Genomic DNA, 21,733 nt, shown 5'->3' with positions numbered 1-21,733 from the left:
CTCAAGGCCAAAGGGCAGGACGTTAATCCCTTCTGCCTATGCCATTTCCCTGGCTAAAATTGCAACCCCATCACGTATCTCCCACATCATGTCTAGTTGGGCAAGTCGGTGATTGTGAAAAATACATATATATGTGTGTGTGGTACTTTTGATCATAAGGCTGGCCAGATAGATAGATAGATAGATAGATAGATAGATAGATAGATAGATAGATAGATAGATAGATAGATAGATATAGCAGATATCCCATGATATTTTTTTATCTGGAGAAAGAGAAAGAGCCCCTTATCGATCTATTTCCAGTGCCCATCCTGTCTGCAAATGGAAGCCCATTTTGCCAGAGAAGATTATGGGCCGAAGTGGCAGAACCTCAGACAGCTTCAAAGAGACAGTTTGCTCTGATAAAGTCCAGAGCCCAACCAGACCCTCTCAGGCTCTGCTCATGTGCTGGGGAACAGAGTTTTGAATGGGCCACTCTTGTGACCTGGACCCTAGCCTAGTTTTCTGTCATTTCTCCATTAGTTTCTCACTGTCTATGTTCCATATATTGGTCAGTATAATTGGGGGGAGTCTAATACAAGAGTCTTAGGCTTAGAGTTGTCTAACTAGCTAAAGGTCTCCAGCTCAAGGCGTTTCTCTCTGTGTGACTTGGGTCTTCCAAAGTCTGCGCCCCGGGCCCTCCTGACTCAGCCAGACCCTCACTCTCTGTGTCACGGGGAAGGATCTTAGCTCAGTGGGAGAGCATCTGTTTAGCATGCACAAGGGCCCAGAATAAATCCCTGGAATTTCCAGGTAGGGTTGGAAATGTCTTGTGTCTGAAAGAGAGACAGCAGCTGCCGGTCAGTGTGGACAATACTGAGCTAGATGGAGCTCAGTATAAGGCAGCCACCTCCTGTGTTCCTAATGGCCAAGGCGTTGCCTGGAGTCATGGCCATGATGACCTTAGATTATTGCTATAAAAAGATATTCATTATATTTTTATTCCTAACTCCTTATTCCTAAGCCTGTATATCCTTTATGCTAATTTTTTTCTACCAATTGTAATTATTCGCGAGCGTCTTGCTCGTTTTGTATGTTTTGTATTTTTTATGAGCTTAAAGCTGAAATAAATTTGATTTGATTTGCTATAAAAAGAATATCTTTAAAAAATATTGTTTCCCTCCCTTGCCAGGTGTCCACTTTTATTATGATGTACAGAACACACTGTCAGAGGATACTCGACACTGTAATAAGAGCCAACTTTGATGAGGTTTGTAGGAAAATAATAATTAAAGTTTCATGGGCAACAGAGTAGCCATCTGTATTGTACTTGTAGATAATGGGGGAAGCCTCTGGTATTTATTGATTGGTTGAGTTGCTGTGATGGTTTAGAATGCTGAATTTCAAACACGGACCTGGTTGCACATCATGGTAAGCCACAGTTAGTTTTGAGGCATGGTTTAATTGTGAACATGCCTCCCACTGCCACAAGGGCCTCCCCACAGCTTCTCCCCCTCCCCATGTGGCTCTTCCATGGTTCAAATAAGCCATGATATGGCTTATCATGTTGTCTGAAGCCATGCCGTGGATTGTTTGCTTCAAACAAAAGCACAAGTGGTAAGCCAGAAATAAACCAAGGAACGTTCACAATTAAACAATGGTTTAAGATCAACAGTGGCTTACTGTAATGTGAGGATGAGGCCATTCTCAGCTACAGAATCTTCTCCTTCCCGGTCAGCCCACCTAACCAGTATCTGTGCACCAGTACCAACACATTTTCCTAGAGTAGGCTCTGCTGTTTAAAGGTGTGAGAGATAGAGTTGTTTGCACAGGTTCAAGGTTTGATGCAAGGTCTTTAACGCAGGAGTAGCCAATGTGGAGCCCTCCAGATGTTGTTGGGCTACACCTGTTGACAACGCTGACCATTGCAATGCTGGCTGGGGCTAATGGGAAATAGAGTCCAACAACACCTGGAATCTATGTTGGCTACCTCTACCTAAACAGTTTGGGATCAGATTACATAAAGGATCACCTTGCCTCATACATTTGACCACTTTGATCTGTGGAACTTACAATTTTACAAGCGCCACATAATGTTCTGCATTTTAATTATTGTATGTATATTTGGGGTTTTTAAAAAATGTTTTGTGGATTTTCGCTGCATTTTATCTACAGATTCATTATGTACGCTGCTTAGAGAGCTCTTTGACTAAGTGGCTTCTGAGTCTTTCTAAATAAATGAAATGCAATAAAAAATAGTCTGCGGCTGACAGCTGCACATGTGGGATGAGATAAAGTGGGGGAGGGAGAGTCTGATAGCTGTTTCTCTGTACCCTGAGTCCAACTATCCTCCTGCTGTGAAGTGATGTTATTGGTAGTGGTTGGCAGAGTACCAACACTTAACCTGACCTCCCATCGCTGTTGTCATCGAGGAAGAAGGAGAGGTGCGAGGGGACCACAAGGTTGATGCTGTGCAAACACATGGGGGGGGGGGTGTCTGATCAGCTCCACTGGTGCATTTGCACTGCACTGACCGCTCTGTCACCTTGCCCCTCTCCAAGTAAGGGCCACCGCCCCGCCCTGCTGATCACTAGTGGATGTTGCTTGGTTATCTAGGCAATAAAAAAATATTACCAGTTCCATTTCTTCCTTATGTCTTGGCACACCTCTAGGTTCAAAGTTTTCTTCTGCACTTTTGGCAAGGGATGCCACCTCACATGCTTCCTGTATTGGGTTCTTCCACAGTAGTAAACATTGTTGGAGTTTGTGATTCAATATTGTACAAAGCTATTTCCGGAGTCTTGATGCCAACGGTGTTGCAGGCGTTACCTGATAGGTGAGTATGTTCTGATAGGGCTGGTCTGTATGTGCATCTGTGTTCATACACGTGTCTTTGAGTCAAAGAATGTTGCACTTACACAAAGTTTAATAAAGGGGCATTCCAGAAGTGGCTCGTTCCGTGGGTCACAGCTGTAGGGTGATTGCTGATTGACGTTTTCCAGGAGGGGAAGGGGTGACATGGTAGGATGCTGGATTGGTGGTGGGATACTGGATTGGCCCGCGGCTGCATAGCTGTTCCCCTTTTTGGTATGTGATGCCACTACTGGGAAGCTGGCATTGGAGCTCCAGCCCACTGTGTGAGCAGCTTCTGGGGAAGGGAAACATACATTTATGAATAACATTAGCATTATTATAAAGAGCCACCCAAATGTATCTGATATGTTGTTTTGGGCTGAGTTCAAAGGGGAAGGAGGGGGAAGGGGAAAGTTGCATATTCAGGAACATAGGGCAGAATAGCCTGGAAGAAACAACAACCTTTCTATCCTGTGCAGATTTTACCAGCAAGATAGTTATGTTTAAATACTAAATACCTGCATGTTTGAACTACCCCGTTTCCTGTCTTTGACTGTTTTGACAAACTACTTTCCTTCCTTCAAGAATGAGTAGAGTTGATCGATGTTTTGTGTGCTTTTGTGTACACTACAGAGTGCTTTTGTTTTGCAACACATTCTGGGTACAAACCTATACATGCCTATTCAGAAGGAGCAAGTCTCACTGAGTTCAGTGGGGCTCCCCCCATACCCACCCCGTTAATTGTGTATGGGACTGCAGCATCAATAACTTAAAAGGTCATTGGGGCAAAGGGTAGATTAGGTGAGCTATTAGTTTTTCATGGCTGCAGGCATGAATGCAGAGAAAGTGGTTCAGCATAGATTTCTGAAGTGGTACTTTCCTTTTCAGCTTGACACAGGTGATACGCAAGTTTGCCAAACAACTGGACGAGTGGCTAAAAGTAGCTCTTCATGACTTGCCGGAAAACCTACGAAATATCAAGTTTGAGCGTATGTATTGTATAATTTCTCACTTTGGTCAGGAAAACAATATGGTGTTACCTGTCATTGGTAACAAACAAAGAAAATATTTCTCCCCCAAAAATTCTATTCCTTTTGGCGAGAGTTCCTTGCTCATTCATCATTTCATCAGACCATATGACATCCCACATCAGTACAAGTGCCCAAATACTTATTTATTTCCATTTATGAATCGCTTCCTGGAAAATACCTTGAAGGGATTTAACAATTTTAAAAATCAACAATAAAAAATGCAAAAAGTTCATATATAAAACAATTTTAAACATTTCATTTGAAATACCATTTCAAATTTGACACAGGCTGGGGTAAAAAAAAAAAATCAAACGACATTATAGGCTTGTTGAAAAAGTAAAGTTTGCTGAAAGCGCCAAAAATGCAATAGAGGCTATCTGATATGCAACAGGAGGCAGTTCCAAAGGGAAGGTTTTGCCATTCTAAGGGCTAAATTCCAGCATTGTATAGGATAAATCTGAAGGAGTCCCTTTCTTAAAGAGCACAGTAATCACGGTCCCTCCAACATTTCTCCAAGGAAAATAGGGACGTCCCATTTATACCCCACACATTTTACAGAGTTGCCCCAGCCACTCTGGACAGCTTCCAACATATATAAAAAACATAATAAAACCTTAAACCTTAAACAAACTTCCCTATATAGGATTGCCTTCGGACAGCTCAGGGGTGTTGGATAACTCCATACCCTCCAACATTTCTTCAATGAAAATAGGGACATCCTAAGGAAAAGTGGGACATTCCAGGATCAAATCAGAAACCGGGACGGCTTCTCTAAATCAGGGAAGTCCCAGGAAAATAGGGGCACTTGGAGGGTCTGTGATCAGTTGGGTATGTAAGGGGTTTGAGCACTGAGTCAAAATTAACTGATAATTCCTTTTGGCTATGTGAACCAAGCTGAACTTTCTCTTCCGTGATGGCCTGGATGTAGTTTTAGTGAATGCATACCATTAAGCAACTCTCCAGATTTTCGGCTGTTTGATTACAGTTCGAGGCTTTTGCTCAGAAAAGGTGGCAGAGTTAAAAATGGAAGCGATCAAATTACCCTATCTCCACGGGAAAGGGCACCGCACTCTTTTCAGGCATGCTTTGTAGATGCCTGCAGTGCACATCACCTATTGATAAAGTCTGCTTTATTTCATGGCTCTCAATTCTTCTCCTTTTATAAGTGCCAAATTCCACATCACAAAGTTAAAAAAAGAGGGGGGAAGAATGAGAAGGAGATGAAAGGGGAGGGAAAACTAATTTAGGAAAAGGATTAGGCATTGATTAGCATGAAAAATTAAAATAATCTTTTGTCGAGGAGACTTTGGATATAAACTTCTCAATAATATTTTTGTAATTTCATAATTTATTCAAATGTTATAGGGTTCAGTCCTTCTCTCAAAATTAATTGTGGTTTGCTATTAGCTTTACTAAAGCAGAACTGCATCCAGAGAGAATTATTTGGAACGTTCCCCCCCTGGTTAAGTCAGTACTAAGAATATGATGTATTCTACATTTGTTTTACAGATGTGATTTTTATTGTTGATTTTTTTGTCGTGTACTACCATGATGATATATATATTTAATGTGGGTGGCATAGAAAATTTTGCAAGCAATAAATAAATAAATAAATAACTTGCTACAGAAAAAAGTTTTTTGTGACTCTAGGTCTGTGCAATTTATAAGTTTTGTTGTTGACCTAATTGAGCATTTAATTTTTTGTACAATATTCGGTTGTAGATTACTGCAGTGATTTAGTATAAAAATACTCTTAACATGTTTAGTTTATTCTGCAGAGCTTTGGATGCATCAACAAGTTCATAAACATCAACAAATATTTGTTTACATTTTTCTTAAAAGAAAATGAAAGACTAATAATGTAAATTATATTATTTGGATTTATTCCTGAAAATAAAGATGTCAATTTATATACCAGTAATAAGCAAACACACACCAGCAAATGTTGTGGATTTTGCTTGCATAAATGGACCAAGATTTCAGGTGATAGGTGTCCTACAGTTACTAGCCCCAAGTCAGTCCCACTTAAGTCCATTGAAATCAACAGGACAGGATGGTCACAGTGAATCCTGCAATCCTATACCTTGTTAACCTGAGGGTATGCCTCATTGTACTCAGCAGAACTTACTTCTGAGTAGATAGGATTGTGCTGTACCATGGATTTCAGTGGCAGGTTGGCCTTGATCCACAGAAAATTAATTGTGCTGATTTAGATTCCAAAAACAAAAAGTCAAAAAGTACCACCCCACCCAACTAAGATGCAAAAAAAAAATGTATACATTTTGTTTGTTTGGTAACAAAAATAACCAGTCTAGCTTATTATAATAAATATCTTCTTCATTGGCAGTATCCAGAAGGTTTTCTCAAATTCTTCGGAGACAGACATCCTTAAATCATCTTTGTCAGGTATTTTGTCTGTCCTTGTTACAAGGTCACTTTATCTGTGGTTTGTTGATCCTTTGCTTTGGCAGCTGTATAAGTACCAGGGCTGAGCCAAATTTTATCAGAAAACATTTTTCTCGCATAATTTTCTTTTATGAGCTCTCCTCTCCTCTACTGGAGAAATTCAGATATCTCCAGGAGACTTTTTGGTACAATGGCCTCTCCATGAATTATGCCTTCCATGAACTCTGGACACAACAGTTTTAATATTGATTAATGTATATCTCTAGGTTCATAGCATAGCTGCCAAGTCTCCCGTATTGGCCGGGAAAACCCCGATTTTAAAACTGTTTCCTGCCCTCCTCCCGTATGGCGAAATACCCGGTATTTTCCCCGTATTTGCTGATGTCAGAGACAGGCAGCAGCAGAAGCAGGGAGAGGTCCTCTCCGTGCCTCCCTCGGCGAATTCAGGCATGCCTGGGCAAGCTGCGTGGCTCTGGGCTGGCTGGAGGGAGACTCTTATTTTGAAGCGGGGTGGCCGCTTCCCTCTCTTGCTTATTACAGCCTCAGGGCGGGCGGAGGAGGGCGGGAGGCGGCGACAGCGAGGAGGGCAGCTTTAGCTCCGCTGTTTGCAGAGTGAGGCGAGGGAGGAAACAGATTGAGCTTGCCGTCGCTTTGAGGTAAAAAAAAGATTTACTGTACTGCAAATGATTTATGAGTGGGCTGCTCCTCTCTACAGCCCCCTCTTAGCATAGCTCCTCTCTCTTAAACAAAAAACCAGCCCCAACATTCGCTGAAGAAGGCATTCTCTCTAAAGCTGCTGCATACTGACAAATTAATCCGCTTGCAGCTCTGAGTCAGATGCCTGTGTGGCGCTTTGCTTTGCTTTGCTTTGCCTCCCTCCCCTCTCTCTCTCAGTCAAAAGGGAAAGGGGAGAGAGAAGGCAGTATTTGCATTAATTTATGCAGTTCCCTGCATAGACACTGATAAAGGAATCCTCGCTTTACACAGCCTGATCCTGGCTGGACCCTCCCCCCCTTTCTGGCAAGGGATGAGGTCAGTCTCCGTCCTGCAACTTTGGGAAAGAGATTGCAGGAGGATGCGCTTCCCTTACAGGCATGGGCTCTCTCTCTCTCATTCTCTCTCTCTGCCTCTCTCTCTCTCTCTCTCTCTCTCTCTCTCTCTCTCTCACACACACACACACACACACACACACACACCTCCCCAGCGGCTGGCCGGCAATGCTCCTGCGTCTGGATCCCTTTCCCCGTTTAAGAGGCTGCACTAGTAAACCCCCCTCCCTCCCAATAATACAAAATGCTGGGCATGTACGTGCCGGACAGGGTTGCCTTGAAGTCATCTAACAAATTGTGAAAATTATTATGATAAATAGCCTCAAAAGTTTTTTAATATATCTTTTTAGCAGCACCTCCTCCTGTGCCCAGCCACATAAAAGAAGGAGCTGCGAGCTCAAATCCAATTTGCACCCCAAGTACAATAGATTTGCCTGGGGGCAGGGATTCAATTTGCATCTTGCAAATCCGTGACATTCTTTGGTTTCAAATAAACAAAAGGTGCCTTTTGCAAGCCACTCTCTTGAGCTGGTTTAGGTAGCCAAAGCTTGCCAAATTATAGCAAACTGTTATTGTCCTTTCTTACTGTAATTGCTCCTCTGTTCCTGGTTTATGCTTTCTGGGCTGTAGCTCAGTATAGCCATAGCTGCCCTGCATTGCCTCAGGTTCAGTTGCAGGCATGCCCAGGTAGAGTCAGAAACTCTGGAAAGCTGCTGCCAGTCAGTGTAGACAATACTAAACAAGATTGACCAGTGGACTTAGTATAAGACAACTCCCTTGTTCCTATAAACAAGCAGCTAAGCAGTTTACATTAAATAATAGGATGAATGGTTGAGTCAGTGGATCATGTACCTGTGAGTACCATATTTGTAGTTTATCAGGTAGCATGGCAGAGGACATTGTGTGGCCCCCCCTGGACCCCATTAATTGACAGCATGTACACTGAACAAAACTGACAGGCTACTATGCTGAAGGTTGGGTCTCTTGAGAGCATACCTATTGCCATGGCAGAGAATCACATTATGGGTGGGTGGGTGTATAACCAATATGATCCGGGGATTGGAGCAATTCCCCTATGAGGAAATGTTCCAAAATCTGGGGCATTTTAATTTTTAGGAAAAAAAGGCAAGTAATTGTGGGTGGGAGTGAAGAGATTTTTTTTCCTTCTCATAATACAGTACTAGAACCAGGGAATATCCAATAAAGTGGATGTGAAATTCAATCTATTTTAGTATTTTAATTTTTTTACGTTTTAAAGTTTTGAGATCCCCCCCCCTTAATTTTCTTGTTTTATCCTTTTGTAAACTGCTTTGAGGTTGTTGCTGTTGTTATTTTACAATCGATTGTAGTAAATAAAAATAAAATAAACCTGAAGGCTAGAGGGTGGTTTTGCAGGGCACATACCAAACTTTCTGTGGGATGCCCCCCCCCCCGGAGCCCTTTCCAATGACTGCCACAGAGAAGCCCGTTTATTTATTTCTTGGAGTATTTTAATCATAGTATCACAGAACTGGACGGTTGGAAGGGAACCCCCAAGGGTCCTCTAGACCAACCCCCTCCAGTGCAGGAATCACAGCACAAGCATCTCCCTGAAGCATCACTGCATTAGTGCATTTGACATCCTTTTTTTGCAAGCATTTATTTCCTGCATCTGAGCCAGTGCCGCTCTGCCCATGTCTAGGCACCGGAAATCGGGCAGCGCCAGCACCGATCCCTTATTTTTCTACCTGGAACTTGGCAGCTATGGTTCATAGTAGAATAGCCACTTACATTTTGGTAAAAATGCTGCCATCTTCTTAAACTGTTCATCAGCCTGGGTAGCTCAGTTAGTTAGAGTGTGGCGCTGATGACTCCAAGGTTGCAGGTTCAATCCCTGTGTGGACCAGCTGCATGTATCTCGCATGGACTAGATCAGGCATTCCCAAACTTGGCCCTCCAGATGTTTTGGGACTACAATTCCCATCATCCCTGACCACTGGTCCTGTTAGCTAGGGATGATGGGAGTTGTAGTCCCAAAACATCTGGAGGGCCAAGTTTGGGGATGCCTGGACTAAATGATTCTCCGGGTCCCTTCCAACTCTACAATCACCCAGAAAGACCTCTGATTATTGATTTAGGAATACAGCAAAGAATGCCTTTATTGATCTACTGCATCTGCACACTGTGTGAAATCTTTAGTATTAACTATAGGAGGAGCAATAATAACAGCAGTAGCAGTAGCAGTAGCAGCACTGGTAGCAATGTTATTTCAATATACGCACATCCTTCTGTTTTCCTCAGTCATCTTTTGCACCTGCTATACCAACAGGGTATCAGTGTGGAGTTCAAGGCAGTGCCACTGAGTTGACACCATACAGCCAGTCCATTTATTGAAGGCCTCACATGCAGCGGCGGAACAAGCCGATCAACGCACATGCCTTGCGCCCAGGGGCAGGGCCAGCCGCCCATGGTGCGGGGCCAGCTGGGGCAGGACACTCTGCCTGCCTTCTCCCACTCAGCCGCCCTACAGCTGAGGGGGAGGCAGCGGGCAGACCATTTGGGGCAGTATGGAGCCTGCGGGCGCCCAAGCCACCGCGTCACTCCCAGGAGAGACACGTGGCTCAGGCACGCTTCAGGCCCCGCGGTGAGTGCCGCCCGTCACCCCCCTCAGTGGTGACACCCGGGGCGGACCGCCCCCACCGCCCCCCCTTCCTCCACCCCTGCTCACATGATGATGCGCCATCCCAGTTCATTGCTAAAAAGAGAAGTGCCAAGAGACAAGCACTCTGCGTTTTTCCATCCTCTTCCCTAAAAGCCGCCCCCCCCCCCTCCCTGGAGCATGAGAGCTAGTTATGGTTATACTATTGGTCACTATTGGACCATACTATGGTCACTATTATTATTTCACATATGGGGGGGGCTGCAAATGTGTTTGTGCTATTGTGCCTGCAGCCTCGGTTTCATGTGGAAGGGGTGTGATTTCAGGTGCCTCTTTGCATGGAACTGAAGTAGCAAATTCACAGGGTGAGGATTTTGCTTTTGATGTGATTAAAAGGTATGGATTAGCCTTTGGTGTGTCTAAAGGAGTAAGCCTACCAATAGGGCCCTTGCAAGAACAGATCAAGGGTGGCAATTCTGACTCCAGTGTTTGTTTGTTCTTCAACTGATGTAGAAAAAGAAATGGCATTTATTTGCAAAAACAAAACAAAACACTGTAGAGCAAACAAACGGAGGTAATCTGTTTAGGTAATCTGTACTGGTGATTAGGGGTGGGGGTGGGGAATTTAATTCAGTTTGTATTTAAAGCCAAACCTATCAAATTCTCACTTTTCAAAACAATTTGCAAGTCAAAACATAGCTATCCTTCAGAAGACATACCCAAAATTTGCGATGTAATTCTTCAGCCAACCATTGTTTAGAAATATGCATAGATTAGGGGGAAGTGTGCATAAAAATGAAGATAATTCATGAAAATAACATACAAAAATGCATTAAATTGGGGGAAATTGCTTGCAAAAATGTGCACATTGGTCCAAACTGCATATAAACATGTGTTTATTAGGAGAATTTCAGACTTAAATGCTGTTGAATTTTCATGCAGATTTTTTAAAAATTGCAAACTGTTGCAATGTGAACTCAATTTAGGATTGTAAAAATGAGGAACTGATGGAACCGAAATGAACTTTCCATCCCTAGTAGTGAGTAGATAGATGCCTGTTGTGACCCACAATGCTTCTAGATTAGAATCCATGAGAAAATCAATTTAGTGAGACTTGCCAAGGAAGCGTGTAAGGGGATAAAAGTCTATTTTTCAAGCTAATAAACCATGAGCTAATGAGTTGCTTGGACTGGATTATAGGCATCAAGAACCGTGATCCACAGTGCAGACATCACATTCCAAATGCTGGAAGACTGGAGGAATGTGGACCTTAACAGCATTACCAAACAAACGCTATACACCATGGAAGACTCGCGGGAGGAGCACAGGAAACTTATAATACAATGTAAGAATATTAAAACCCTCAACTCTGATGAGAGAGGGCAGCTCATGGCAAATACAGAGCATGCCAAAGTAGTTGCTCTTTGACATCAGGAAGACTCCTCCGTGCATCCTAATCTGTTGATTAAAAGCGCAAAAGACAACAAGTGGCTGGCAGTAGGAAGATCCTTGGGGAAAGAGCAGCTGCTTAACCCTTTCCCTCCCTGCCGTTTGTCCACTCAAATTTCCTCCCTACTCTCAGCAGCTCTCCCACCTGCAGGGCAGAAAGAGGAGAGGAAATGAGTCTATTGCATAGGAGAGTCTAAAATGCTTTTATTCCTTCTGCCTCTTGTGATGCACATGTTAAAATTTACGTAAACTAAGTACAGGACCCAGATGCGAGATAGTGTCTTGGAAATGGAGCCAGATGCAAAAGGAGGTGGAGCCTTAAGTTTTCTGGAAAACCATATTAAGCAAGTTCAGAGTGAGAATATGATGCAGTAACTCTCACTCTGTTCAATGGGGGCCTACTCCCAGGCTGGTGTATTTAGAATTGCAGCTTTAATCACATTTTATTTCCCTGCTGTCTTTTAAATGGAATGTTGCTCTTGTTGGTTTTGAGCCACTTTGATCCATTGCGAAAAGCAGCCTGAAACTTTTCATAAGCAAAGCCATTGCAAATACATAGGTTTAAAGTTTACCTCCCTGTGGCAAACCTGAAAGAGGGCATTCATCTTGTGGATAATATCCGGTAATCTCTTTGAGGTCATTAAATATGACCGTTTTGTAGGTTTTGATAGGAAATAGCTTGCCTTTTAGTTATGGCAAATAAACAAACGTTGCTAGCAGCAGTTACGTATTTGTGGAGCATTTACTGACGGGAAGGCCGCCAGCCGCTCTTGGGTTCCAGTAGCATCTTGATGCATTTCTAAATCAATTTCATGCATGACCTTCTTTATCAAAAGGGTCAGAGCCTAGCTTTCGCTCTTGGAAGAAAGACGATCATTGCTGTGTCTCTGATTTACTTATAGGCAGGCACCGCTAGAAAAATGGGGTGGGGGTGGGGAGAGGGAGAAAGTGTGAGGGAGATCAAACACAGCAAATGCTTTTTGCTTTTCCATTATTATTATTATTTTTAAAAAGAATAGCACAGGTATTTATAAAGTGAAGAAACTTTTAAAAAATGGTGCGAAAAACAAGGAAAGTGTTAGCGATTTCCCCCTCCCCATTTTCCTTCAGTAAGAGGGCAACAGTAATTAATTATTTGGATTTGGGTTTCCTTTCTGCTAGTATATCAAGAGTTTGATCACCTTCTGGAAGAGCAGTCGCCCATTGAATCCTACGTGGAATGGCTGGATTCCATGGTGGACAGATGCGTCGTAAAGGTCAGTAGGAAAAAGGAATGGAGAAGGTAATGCTCAGAATGTGGAGCTCTGTGTCCAGCCATTTCCTATCTAAAAACAAAACTACAGCACATGGTTAGCTAGAAGAACACTTAACCATGTATCCTTGTTCAGACAAAATGCTAAGCCAGACCTTGGCTTAGGTTGGTGCAGCAGTGAAAATGACCAGGGAGATGCAAAGCAGCTGGTAGCTCCTCTGTGAGAGCTTGCAGCATATTCACACATTCTCACTAAGCCATAGTTTGGCTTATCTTGTTGTTCATATCAGGTCTCTTATTATGTCGCATTGTGCTGGTGGGCCAAAAATGTAGCTCGTGTGGGTGGGCTTGACTCTGAAAAGGCTAACAATAAAAAGTGATTACTACCGTAGCTGCCGGCTGTCAAGTGTTGATTTTTTTAGTTATTCTGCTAGCATAAAGCCCACCAAACAGCTGGAATGTAGCTACAGCTGTTGCCTATCTCTCTGCGCACATGCTAATATTTGACCCTTTGCTTCTAGGCAGGCCTGGTAAATATGACATTTCCCCCTTTCCTTGATGCAAGGTGTCCTGGTTGCTTGGCATGCAGATAGGTCTGAGATGAGCGTGACAATTGGTATAATGATTGTTGGTGTCATGGTGGCACTTCTGATACCCCCAACGCAGGGGAAAGCAGGGGTGTTCCTAGAGGGAAGAGGCACTTGTGGTGCTGTCCCCTGGATGAAAGATTGGAGGTCCCCCAAAGACAGCTTCCCTCTCTGCTTTATGTTAGCATCTCTTCCACCCACACCAGTGAAATAATTCAAAAGGAGAAGGTAGACTTGCAGACTTTTATTTTTATTTTTTAATCTTCTTTATAACTATTCATATGCAATTACAATTGGACGTAGCTATCTACGAAAGAAGATAGAAGAATACATGCAATGTTGTCCTTGGCTGGCCGTAAGTAAGTACAGTGAAGAGGCATCTGATCTGAATCACATCCATTTCTTTTTATTGGCAGGTAGCTGCTAAGAGACAAGGCTCTTTGAAGAAAGTCGCTCAGCAATTCCTCTTGATGTGGTCTTGTTTTGGCACCAGGGTTATTCGGGACATGACGTTGCACAGTGCTCCCAGCTTCGGTACTTTCTCTTTATATCAACAGTAAAAATATTTTTAGAGAGCAATTTAACAACAACAACAACAACAACAACAACAACAACAACAACAACAGGAAGTGGAATTAAGATTTTCAAAATATGCAATCTAGCTGTTTTGTTTTCCAGAGCAAAAGGCTATTTTTCCCCCCACCTTCATAAGGATCCCCAATTACCAAAATTTGGTCTGCTATCAAAACTGCTGCCGCTCAAGTGGTTTCCTGATTATTCATGTACCATGTTGCTCATGGAACCCTAAGATTTAGACTACCATTGAATAGTGCCCCATACCCAATTTCTTTCTGCATTGCCACTCACAGCCTGTTGAGTCAGCAAGCTTCAAACCACTGCCCATTCAGTTCTACTTGAAAAAAGAGACAGAGGACGAAAATGGAAATAAATGTCTAGGTACCAGTTCCCAGAGTATCCACCTGTTTCCTCGCCATTTCTTTTTCTGGTAGTTGGTTGCAAAAAAAAAAAAAGGCTTAGTGAGGCTAAAAGTAGATGTTTAACTGCTGTCAAAAGAACACAAGATGAGCTCTGCTGGATCAAGCCAGTGTCCTCTTCTCACAGAAGGAACATAACACTCTGCAAATCTGGAGAGGCAGCTCTCTCGTAGCAACTACTAGTTACTCTTGCAGTTCAACTGAGTGGGGAAGGAAGTAGATGGGAGAAAGCAAAGCAAAGCAAAACAAAATTCCACTTCCACTAGTCTGATCCCAATTGTGTTTGGGCTTCCCTTTCATAAAGTGACCGATAGAAGGACTACATAGGACCAATGAGTTTCTAAATGCGATGGAGGTTCCATTAACTGTTTTATGCTCATGCTGTTTTGTCATCAGGATCTTTTCACCTTATTCACCTGATGTTTGATGACTACGTATTGTACCTGTTAGAATCACTCCATTGCCAGGAAAGAGCCAATGAGCTCATGAGGGCAATGAAAGGAGAAGGAGGAACAGGTAAGCTGCTTCATTTGCACTTAAGAACATAAGGGGAACCTGCTGGGTGCTGCTGCCATTGACCCCTCTAGTTCTGTATCCTGTTATCCCAGTGGCCAACCAGATTCCTGTGGGAAGCCTGCAAGCAGGGCACTCTGTACACCTGTAGTTACCTGCAACTGTTGTTCAGAGGCATACTGCCTCTGGTGGAGGGGGTAAAGAAAAGTCATCAAGGCTAGTAGCCATGGAAAGCCTTGTCCTCCATGAATTTGTCCAGTCGTTTTTTAAAGCCACCCAAGTTGGTGGCCATCCCTGCCTCCTGTGGGAGTGAGTTCCATAGTTTATGCGCTGCATGAAGAAGTACTTCCTTTTATCTGGTCCTTCATCATTCAACTTCGTTGGTTGTCTACGAGTTCTAGAGTTAGGAGAGAGGGAGATAAACTTTTCCCTTTCCACTATCTCCATGCCAGGCATAATTTTTTTAACTTCTATCATGTCACCTCTTTCTTCCCTTTTCTTTAACCTAAAAATTCCCAAATGCTCAACCTTTACTCATAGGGGAGCTGCTCCATCCCCTTTAACCTTTTAGGCTGCCCTATTCTGAACCTTCTGAACCTTCTCAAAATCTACTACAGTGGGACCTCGACTTACAAATTTAATCCGTTCCGAATGCACACTCATAGGTCGAAAACTTCGTAAGTCGAGTTTCCCATAGGAAAAACGGTTTCCCATAGGAAACGGAAAAAGTCGAAGAAACCGCATCTGGCTGTGAACGGGTTTTCTGTTCGGATGTCGGGAAAAACGTAAGCATGTGGCCACTTTTCCCGCTCGTAAGTCGAAAACTTCGGATGTTGAGGAGCTCATAAGTCGAGGTCCCACTGTATACCCTTTTTGAAGTGGGGCAACTTGCATCACTTTTAAGCACAAAGGTAAACTAAGTGGTCCATTGGGGAGGGCCATAGTACAGTGGAACCTCGGTTTACAAACACCTCGGTTTATGAATTTCCAGTTTACGAATGCCGCGGACCCATCTGGAACGGATTAAATCACTTTCCATTACTTTCAATGGGAAAGTTCACTTCAGTTTATGAACAGACTTCCGGAACCAATTACACCCATGCTTCGGGTTAAGTACGCTTCAGGTTGAGTACTCCGCGGACCCGTCTGGAACAGATTAATCCACTTTCCATTACTTTCAATGGGAAAGTTCGCTTCAGTTTATGAACGCTTCAGTTTATGAACAGACTTCCGGAACCAATTGTGTTCATAAACCGAGGTACCACTGTACTAGTAGTAGTACAATTGAATTTTGAAGTCCATTGTCAAGGTACTCAGAGCTTTAGATTTTCCCTCTGTAAAGAGAAGTGCAGAGTCAGGCAGCTGTTTGGGAAGGCCATAATCCTTAATGTATGTGGACAGGCCATGCTTGGTCCGTGATCATTCACTTCACATGGGCTTTGAGGAATTTTTCTTTTAATATGACTTCACAAGTTCTTGGGCTGATCTCTGGGGCAAACTAAGGGTCTGCTTTAGAATCCGCTGGAAGAAGAATAGTAATCTAGACATTGTTATTGAAACAAAATTTAAAAAATCCTTCCAGTAGCACCTAAGAGACCAACTATGTTTGTCATTAGTATGAGCTTTTGTGTGCATACACACTTCTTCAGATACACTGAAACAGAAGTCACCAGACCCTTATGTATAGTCAGAGGGTGGGGAGGGGTATTACTCAGAAGGGTGGTGGGAATGGGTGATTGGCTGATACCGTAGGTGTGGTAAACCTGCTGATGACTGTTAACGACTGCAATTGGTAATACCAATCAAGTAATACCCCTCCCCACCCTCTCACTATATATAAGGGCCTGGTGACTTATGTTTCAGTGTATCTGAAGAAGTGTGCATGCACACGGAATCTCATACCAATGACAAACTTAGTTGGTCTCTAAGGTGCTACTGGAAGGATTTTTTAAATTTTGTTTCGGAATTGGCTACCAACATGGCTACCTACCTGTAACTATTGTTGTTGAAGTTTAACATCCTTTTAACAGAAAGGAAATAAAAAAGGAAAGGCAGCGTGGTATTTCAGCGTCTGTTTCTCCCCCACCCCCACCCCCTTGCAGTGGAAGTACGAGAAGAGATAATACTGGCCGAGCCAGTTCCTCCAAGTCCTTCCCCAGTGCCTTTCTCTCCAGCTAAATCTGCCACCTCAGTGGATGTCCCATCTGCACCCTCGCCTGTAAGCAACCAGTCTCCGGAGTATGTTGGCATAGCAACGACAACAGGTTGGTAAGGCTGGAGGTGTCTGATTAGTAGTTCACTTTTCGGGGGGGGGGGTGGAAGTAACCTTCAAAACCTGAAAAAGTGTGGTTGTGTGTTTGCTGCTCATTTACAGTGAATGAAGTTTCTTATGACGTCCAATCAGGACAGGGCAGTGCTCAAATTACAGGAGGGACAGGGGGAACTACATTATTTGGGGGGGGGTGCCCTTAGCTAGTGTCTTTGAAGGCTTTGTGATGGGGGCATGATTTTGACTCAAGTCTCCCCCGTCATCATTTGAGGACTGGAATCCCATCAGAGGGGGAGCCTGTCTGGGAGGCTAGCTGAAATAGGAAAATGGCAGGCAAGGAAAGCATTAAGCACCCCTTCTCCACACCCCTTCTTTGCTCCAAATTATCACCGCCACAACCTGCTTTTTATTTGAAAAGCAGCTGCAGGAGTTCTGTTGCTGCACCTTTGAAATCTTCTCTTTCTGGCCTTCAGCCCTTTATCTGTGCAATAGATCAATAAGATAGAACAACTTTGCAGGGCTGTTGTACCTCTTGCAGGGAAGGCCCACATCTCAGTGATGGAGCACGTGCTTTGTGTTTCATAAAGTCCCATATGCAATCACTCCTGGCATCACCACTTAATGGGTTTTTAGGTAGCAGCACTGAGAAAGCCTTCTGCCCAGAGCAGGCTTCCTCAACCTCGGCTCTCCAGAGGTTTTGAGACTACAATTCCCATCATCTCTGACCACTGGTCCTGCTAGCTAGGGATCATGGGAGTCGGACACAACTAAACAACAACAACAACAGACTTAAAATCCCCAGGATTCTTTAGGGGAAGACATGTGATTTAATTGTTTGACATATACACTTGCTGAAAGAACATATATGAATCACTCTGAATGCATTCGAGTATTATATAGTTGTCAGCATTATTAATATCGGTTCCAGTAAATTTAAAACTGAATACCTTTGTATAACTCGGAAGCTAATCAGATTTTATTCCTAACAGATTGCTATTCCCTTGTTTCATCTTCCATTAAGACATTGCTGCTTATTGGTAGCATTAACTATACATGTTAACGCTAAAGCCCGGCAAAGTACAATTTCTGTAGACAATCAGTGACACACACAAAAAGGCAATTAAATCCTTGAGTTTTACATGACAGCACACTCCCTAAAGGCAAGCCATCGCCAAATTGCTCTGTTGTAAAACATCTGGCAAGACCCAACAACCCTTTCCCCTAAATCTTTTTGTTGAACTTCTGCATTCTGAAAAGGGATAATTAGGCCTTAATTCTTTTTTAAATTACAAAGCCTCGATTAATGATTGCTCAGACAACATCAATTCTGGAACAAAAGCAATGGCTATATGGTGTTCTCTCGCCCTGCTTTCTAAAGTCCTGGGATTACTCATTTGCCAGGTTCATTGTCCTTTGATGCGCCTGAACCCCTTTATAGAAATCATAAAACTTCATCAATGGATAACTAATAATTTTGTTGCCTGCTTATCAGTGTGTCTTCTTGCATGTAGTAGGCAGAATTGGGCTCAATATACATTACAGGTTGTGATCCTAGAAGCACACCTGGAAGTAAGTTCTACTAAAATCATTTCTAGATAAAGGTCACTTCTTGTAAAGGTGCTTAAGATTTGTATTTCAGTCACGAAGTGAAATCACTCCTCAAAAGGCATTGGGGGAGATGTTCAATTCAGTCCATATTTTCAAGGCAAATATACCTATTCTGCACTTTCTGAAATAATGCATGAACCAAAACCTTCCAACTTTCAAACTTTGCACCTTTCTGAATTTTGAAGTGCAGTTATCCAGCCAAGTAATGTGTATAAAAATGCATATACTAGCACAAACTGTGTGTATTAGTTTACAGGTAGGTAGCCGTGTTGGTCTGAGTCGAAGCAAAATAAGAAAATTCCTTCAGTAGCACCTTAAAGACCAACTAAGTTTATATTTTGGTATGAGCTTTCGTGTGCATGCACACTTCTTCAGATACACTAGAAACAGAAGTGTCAGACCCTATATATATACAGAGGGTGGTGGGTGGGAATGGGAGATGGGCTGATGGGAGTGGTAAACCTGTAGATGGGTGTTAATGGCTGCTGATGGCTGCAATTAGTCCTGGGCTGAGGTGCTAAAGAAAGCTTGATCATGCATAATGAGATAAGAATCCGATATCTCTATTCATCCCAGGTGCTTCCATGGTTTTAAGCTTGGTAATGATTTCCAATTCAGCAACTTCCCTTTCCAGTCTGTTCCTGAAATTTCTCTGTAATAAAACAGCTGCTTTGAGATCTTGTATAGAATGTCCTGGGAGATTGAAGTGTTCTCCTACTGGTTTTTCAGTCTTATGGTTCCTGATGTCAGATTTATGTCCATTTATCCTTTGGCGTAGGGTTTGGCCTGTTTGTCCAATATAGAGAGCTGAAGGGCACCGTTGGCATTTGATGGCATACACAAGTATGGCCCCACAGTATGCCAACATCTTCATGGCAGACTTAGAACATCGTTTCCTAGACTCCTACCCACTCAAACCTCTCTTGTACCTACGATACATTGACGATATCTTTATTATCTGGACACATGGACAACAGACCCTGGAAACCTTCCACCAGACATTCAATGACTTTCACCCCACCATCAACCTAACAATGAACCAATCTATGCAAGAAATACATTTTTTGGACACTACTATAAAAATACAGGATGGACGTATAGACACCACCTTATACAGAAAACCAACTGACCGACAAACATATCTACATGCTTCTAGCTACCATCCCAAACATACCAAACAATCCATCGTATACAGCCAGGCCCTACGTTACAACCGTATCTGTTCCAACTCTACAGACAGAGAATCTCACCTAAGAGATCTACAGCAAACCTTTTTAGAACTAAAATATCCACCTGATGAAGTTAAACAACAGATCAACAGAGCCAGACTGATACCTAGGGAGAACCTGCTGCAAGACAGACCCAAAAAAGAAAATAACAGAACACCACTAGTCATCACATACAGCTCCCAAGTTAAAACAGTACAACGCATCATCAGAGATCTACAGCCTCTCCTGGACAATGACAGCTCCCTTTCTCAAGCTCTGGGAGGAAGACCTTTCATTGCCTACAGACAGCCACCCAATCTTAAACAACTCCTCACCCACAATAATACAACCACCAGACTTAACATGGACACTGGTACCAGAGCCTGCAATAAACCCAGATGCCAACTTTGCTGCCACATACACCCGGACAACATCATTACTGGCCCCAACAACATCCAACATACCATCTCAGGACTATTTAATTGCTCATCTTCTAACATTGTGTATGCCATCAAATGCCAACGGTGCCCTTCAGCTCTCTATATTGGACAAACAGGCCAAACCCTACGCCAAAGGATAAATGGACATAAATCTGACATCAGGAACCATAAGACTGAAAAACCAGTAGGAGAACACTTCAATCTCCCAGGACATTCTATACAAGATCTCAAAGCAGCTGTTTTATTACAGAGAAATTTCAGGAACAGACTGGAAAGGGAAGTTGCTGAATTGGAAATCATTACCAAGCTTAAAACCATGGAAGCACCTGGGATGAATAGAGATATCGGATTCTTATCTCATTATGCATGATCAAGCTTTCTTTAGCACCTCAGCCCAGGACTAATTGCAGCCATCAGCAGCCATTAACACCCATCTACAGGTTTACCACTCCCATCAGCCCATCTCCCATTCCCACCCACCACCCTCTGTATATATATAGGGTCTGACACTTCTGTTTCTAGTGTATCTGAAGAAGTGTGCATGCACACGAAAGCTCATACCAAAATATAAACTTAGTTGGTCTTTAAGGTGCTACTGAAGGAATTTTCTTATTTTGTGTGTATTAGTGTATATACACAAGTGCATTCCATTAGGGAAAATTGCTTTGCACGAATGTCTACACTATGGGAAATGGCAAACAAAACAAAAAAGTGTGATTAAGGGGGGGGGAATCATACTAAGGTACTGATGAATTTTCAAAATTAGAAAAATGTGCAACTGGGAGAAATAGGAATTTGTATATTCAGCCATCCCTACTCATGAGGGGCAACAGGTAATTGGCTCCACCTCCTAAGGCACTGTTTCGTGTCTGGTTGCATATCCCAAGATACTGGCTTGCACCAAGACCCCAGTTGGTTGACCCCACACGCCTGGCACCTGTAGTGCTTGCATATTTTAGTGGAGGTTCACAAAATACATGAATGCTAACTGGATCTTTCTATTTTACGCAGGGGCCATGCAGTCTTATACATGGTCTCTCACATACACTGTAACAACAGCTGCTGGGTCACCTGCTGAAAACTCTCAACAACTGCCTTGTATGAGAAACCCTCATGTGACTCCTTCATCTGTTACACACAGAATACCTGTTTATCCGCACAGAGAAGAACACGGGTAGGTCGCTTAGCATCATGTTCATCCACTGCATTTTTCAGCACAGCCAGTGCTTAGAGTAATTGAACAGCCATGCTTGAATTCCCAGGTTTGTTTCCTGGTGCTGCAGATACAAATATTTGGGGGGGGGGGGGGAGAAAGCTGTCTCTTTTGAAAACAGTAATATCAGATACAGTATACCAAATGTCCACCCTAAATTAGACTGTATGTTTATAGGGACAGATTTGCTGCACATCTGTGTGTATTGTGGAGGGCCTAATCAATATTATGATTATTATCACC

At 42.9% G+C, this 21,733-nt stretch overlaps 1 protein-coding gene across 2 annotated transcripts in view; it reads left to right on the top strand.

Moving 5' to 3' along the window:
• RFX4 (regulatory factor X4) overlaps positions 1–21,733 on the top strand; it is a 69,150-nt gene that overhangs the window by 42,124 nt on the left and 5,293 nt on the right. For both annotated transcript variants that reach the window (XM_088652202.1, XM_035127645.3), the window contains exons 7-16: positions 1,172–1,249; positions 2,652–2,815; positions 3,721–3,821; positions 6,211–6,269; positions 11,157–11,301; positions 12,567–12,661; positions 13,661–13,778; positions 14,636–14,755; positions 16,855–17,016; positions 21,289–21,451. In XM_088652202.1, coding sequence (XP_088508328.1) covers positions 1,172–1,249; positions 2,652–2,815; positions 3,721–3,821; positions 6,211–6,269; positions 11,157–11,301; positions 12,567–12,661; positions 13,661–13,778; positions 14,636–14,755; positions 16,855–17,016; positions 21,289–21,451 — 1,205 coding nt within the window. The remainder of the gene's footprint in view (positions 1–1,171; positions 1,250–2,651; positions 2,816–3,720; positions 3,822–6,210; positions 6,270–11,156; positions 11,302–12,566; positions 12,662–13,660; positions 13,779–14,635; positions 14,756–16,854; positions 17,017–21,288; positions 21,452–21,733) is intronic.

The sequence above is a fragment of the Zootoca vivipara genome, chromosome 9 (genome assembly GCF_965207765.1).
Source record: "Zootoca vivipara chromosome 9, rZooViv2.hap1.1, whole genome shotgun sequence".
NCBI lineage: Eukaryota > Metazoa > Chordata > Lepidosauria > Squamata > Lacertidae > Zootoca > Zootoca vivipara.
This window is presented reverse-complemented; position numbering and strand designations above follow the sequence as displayed.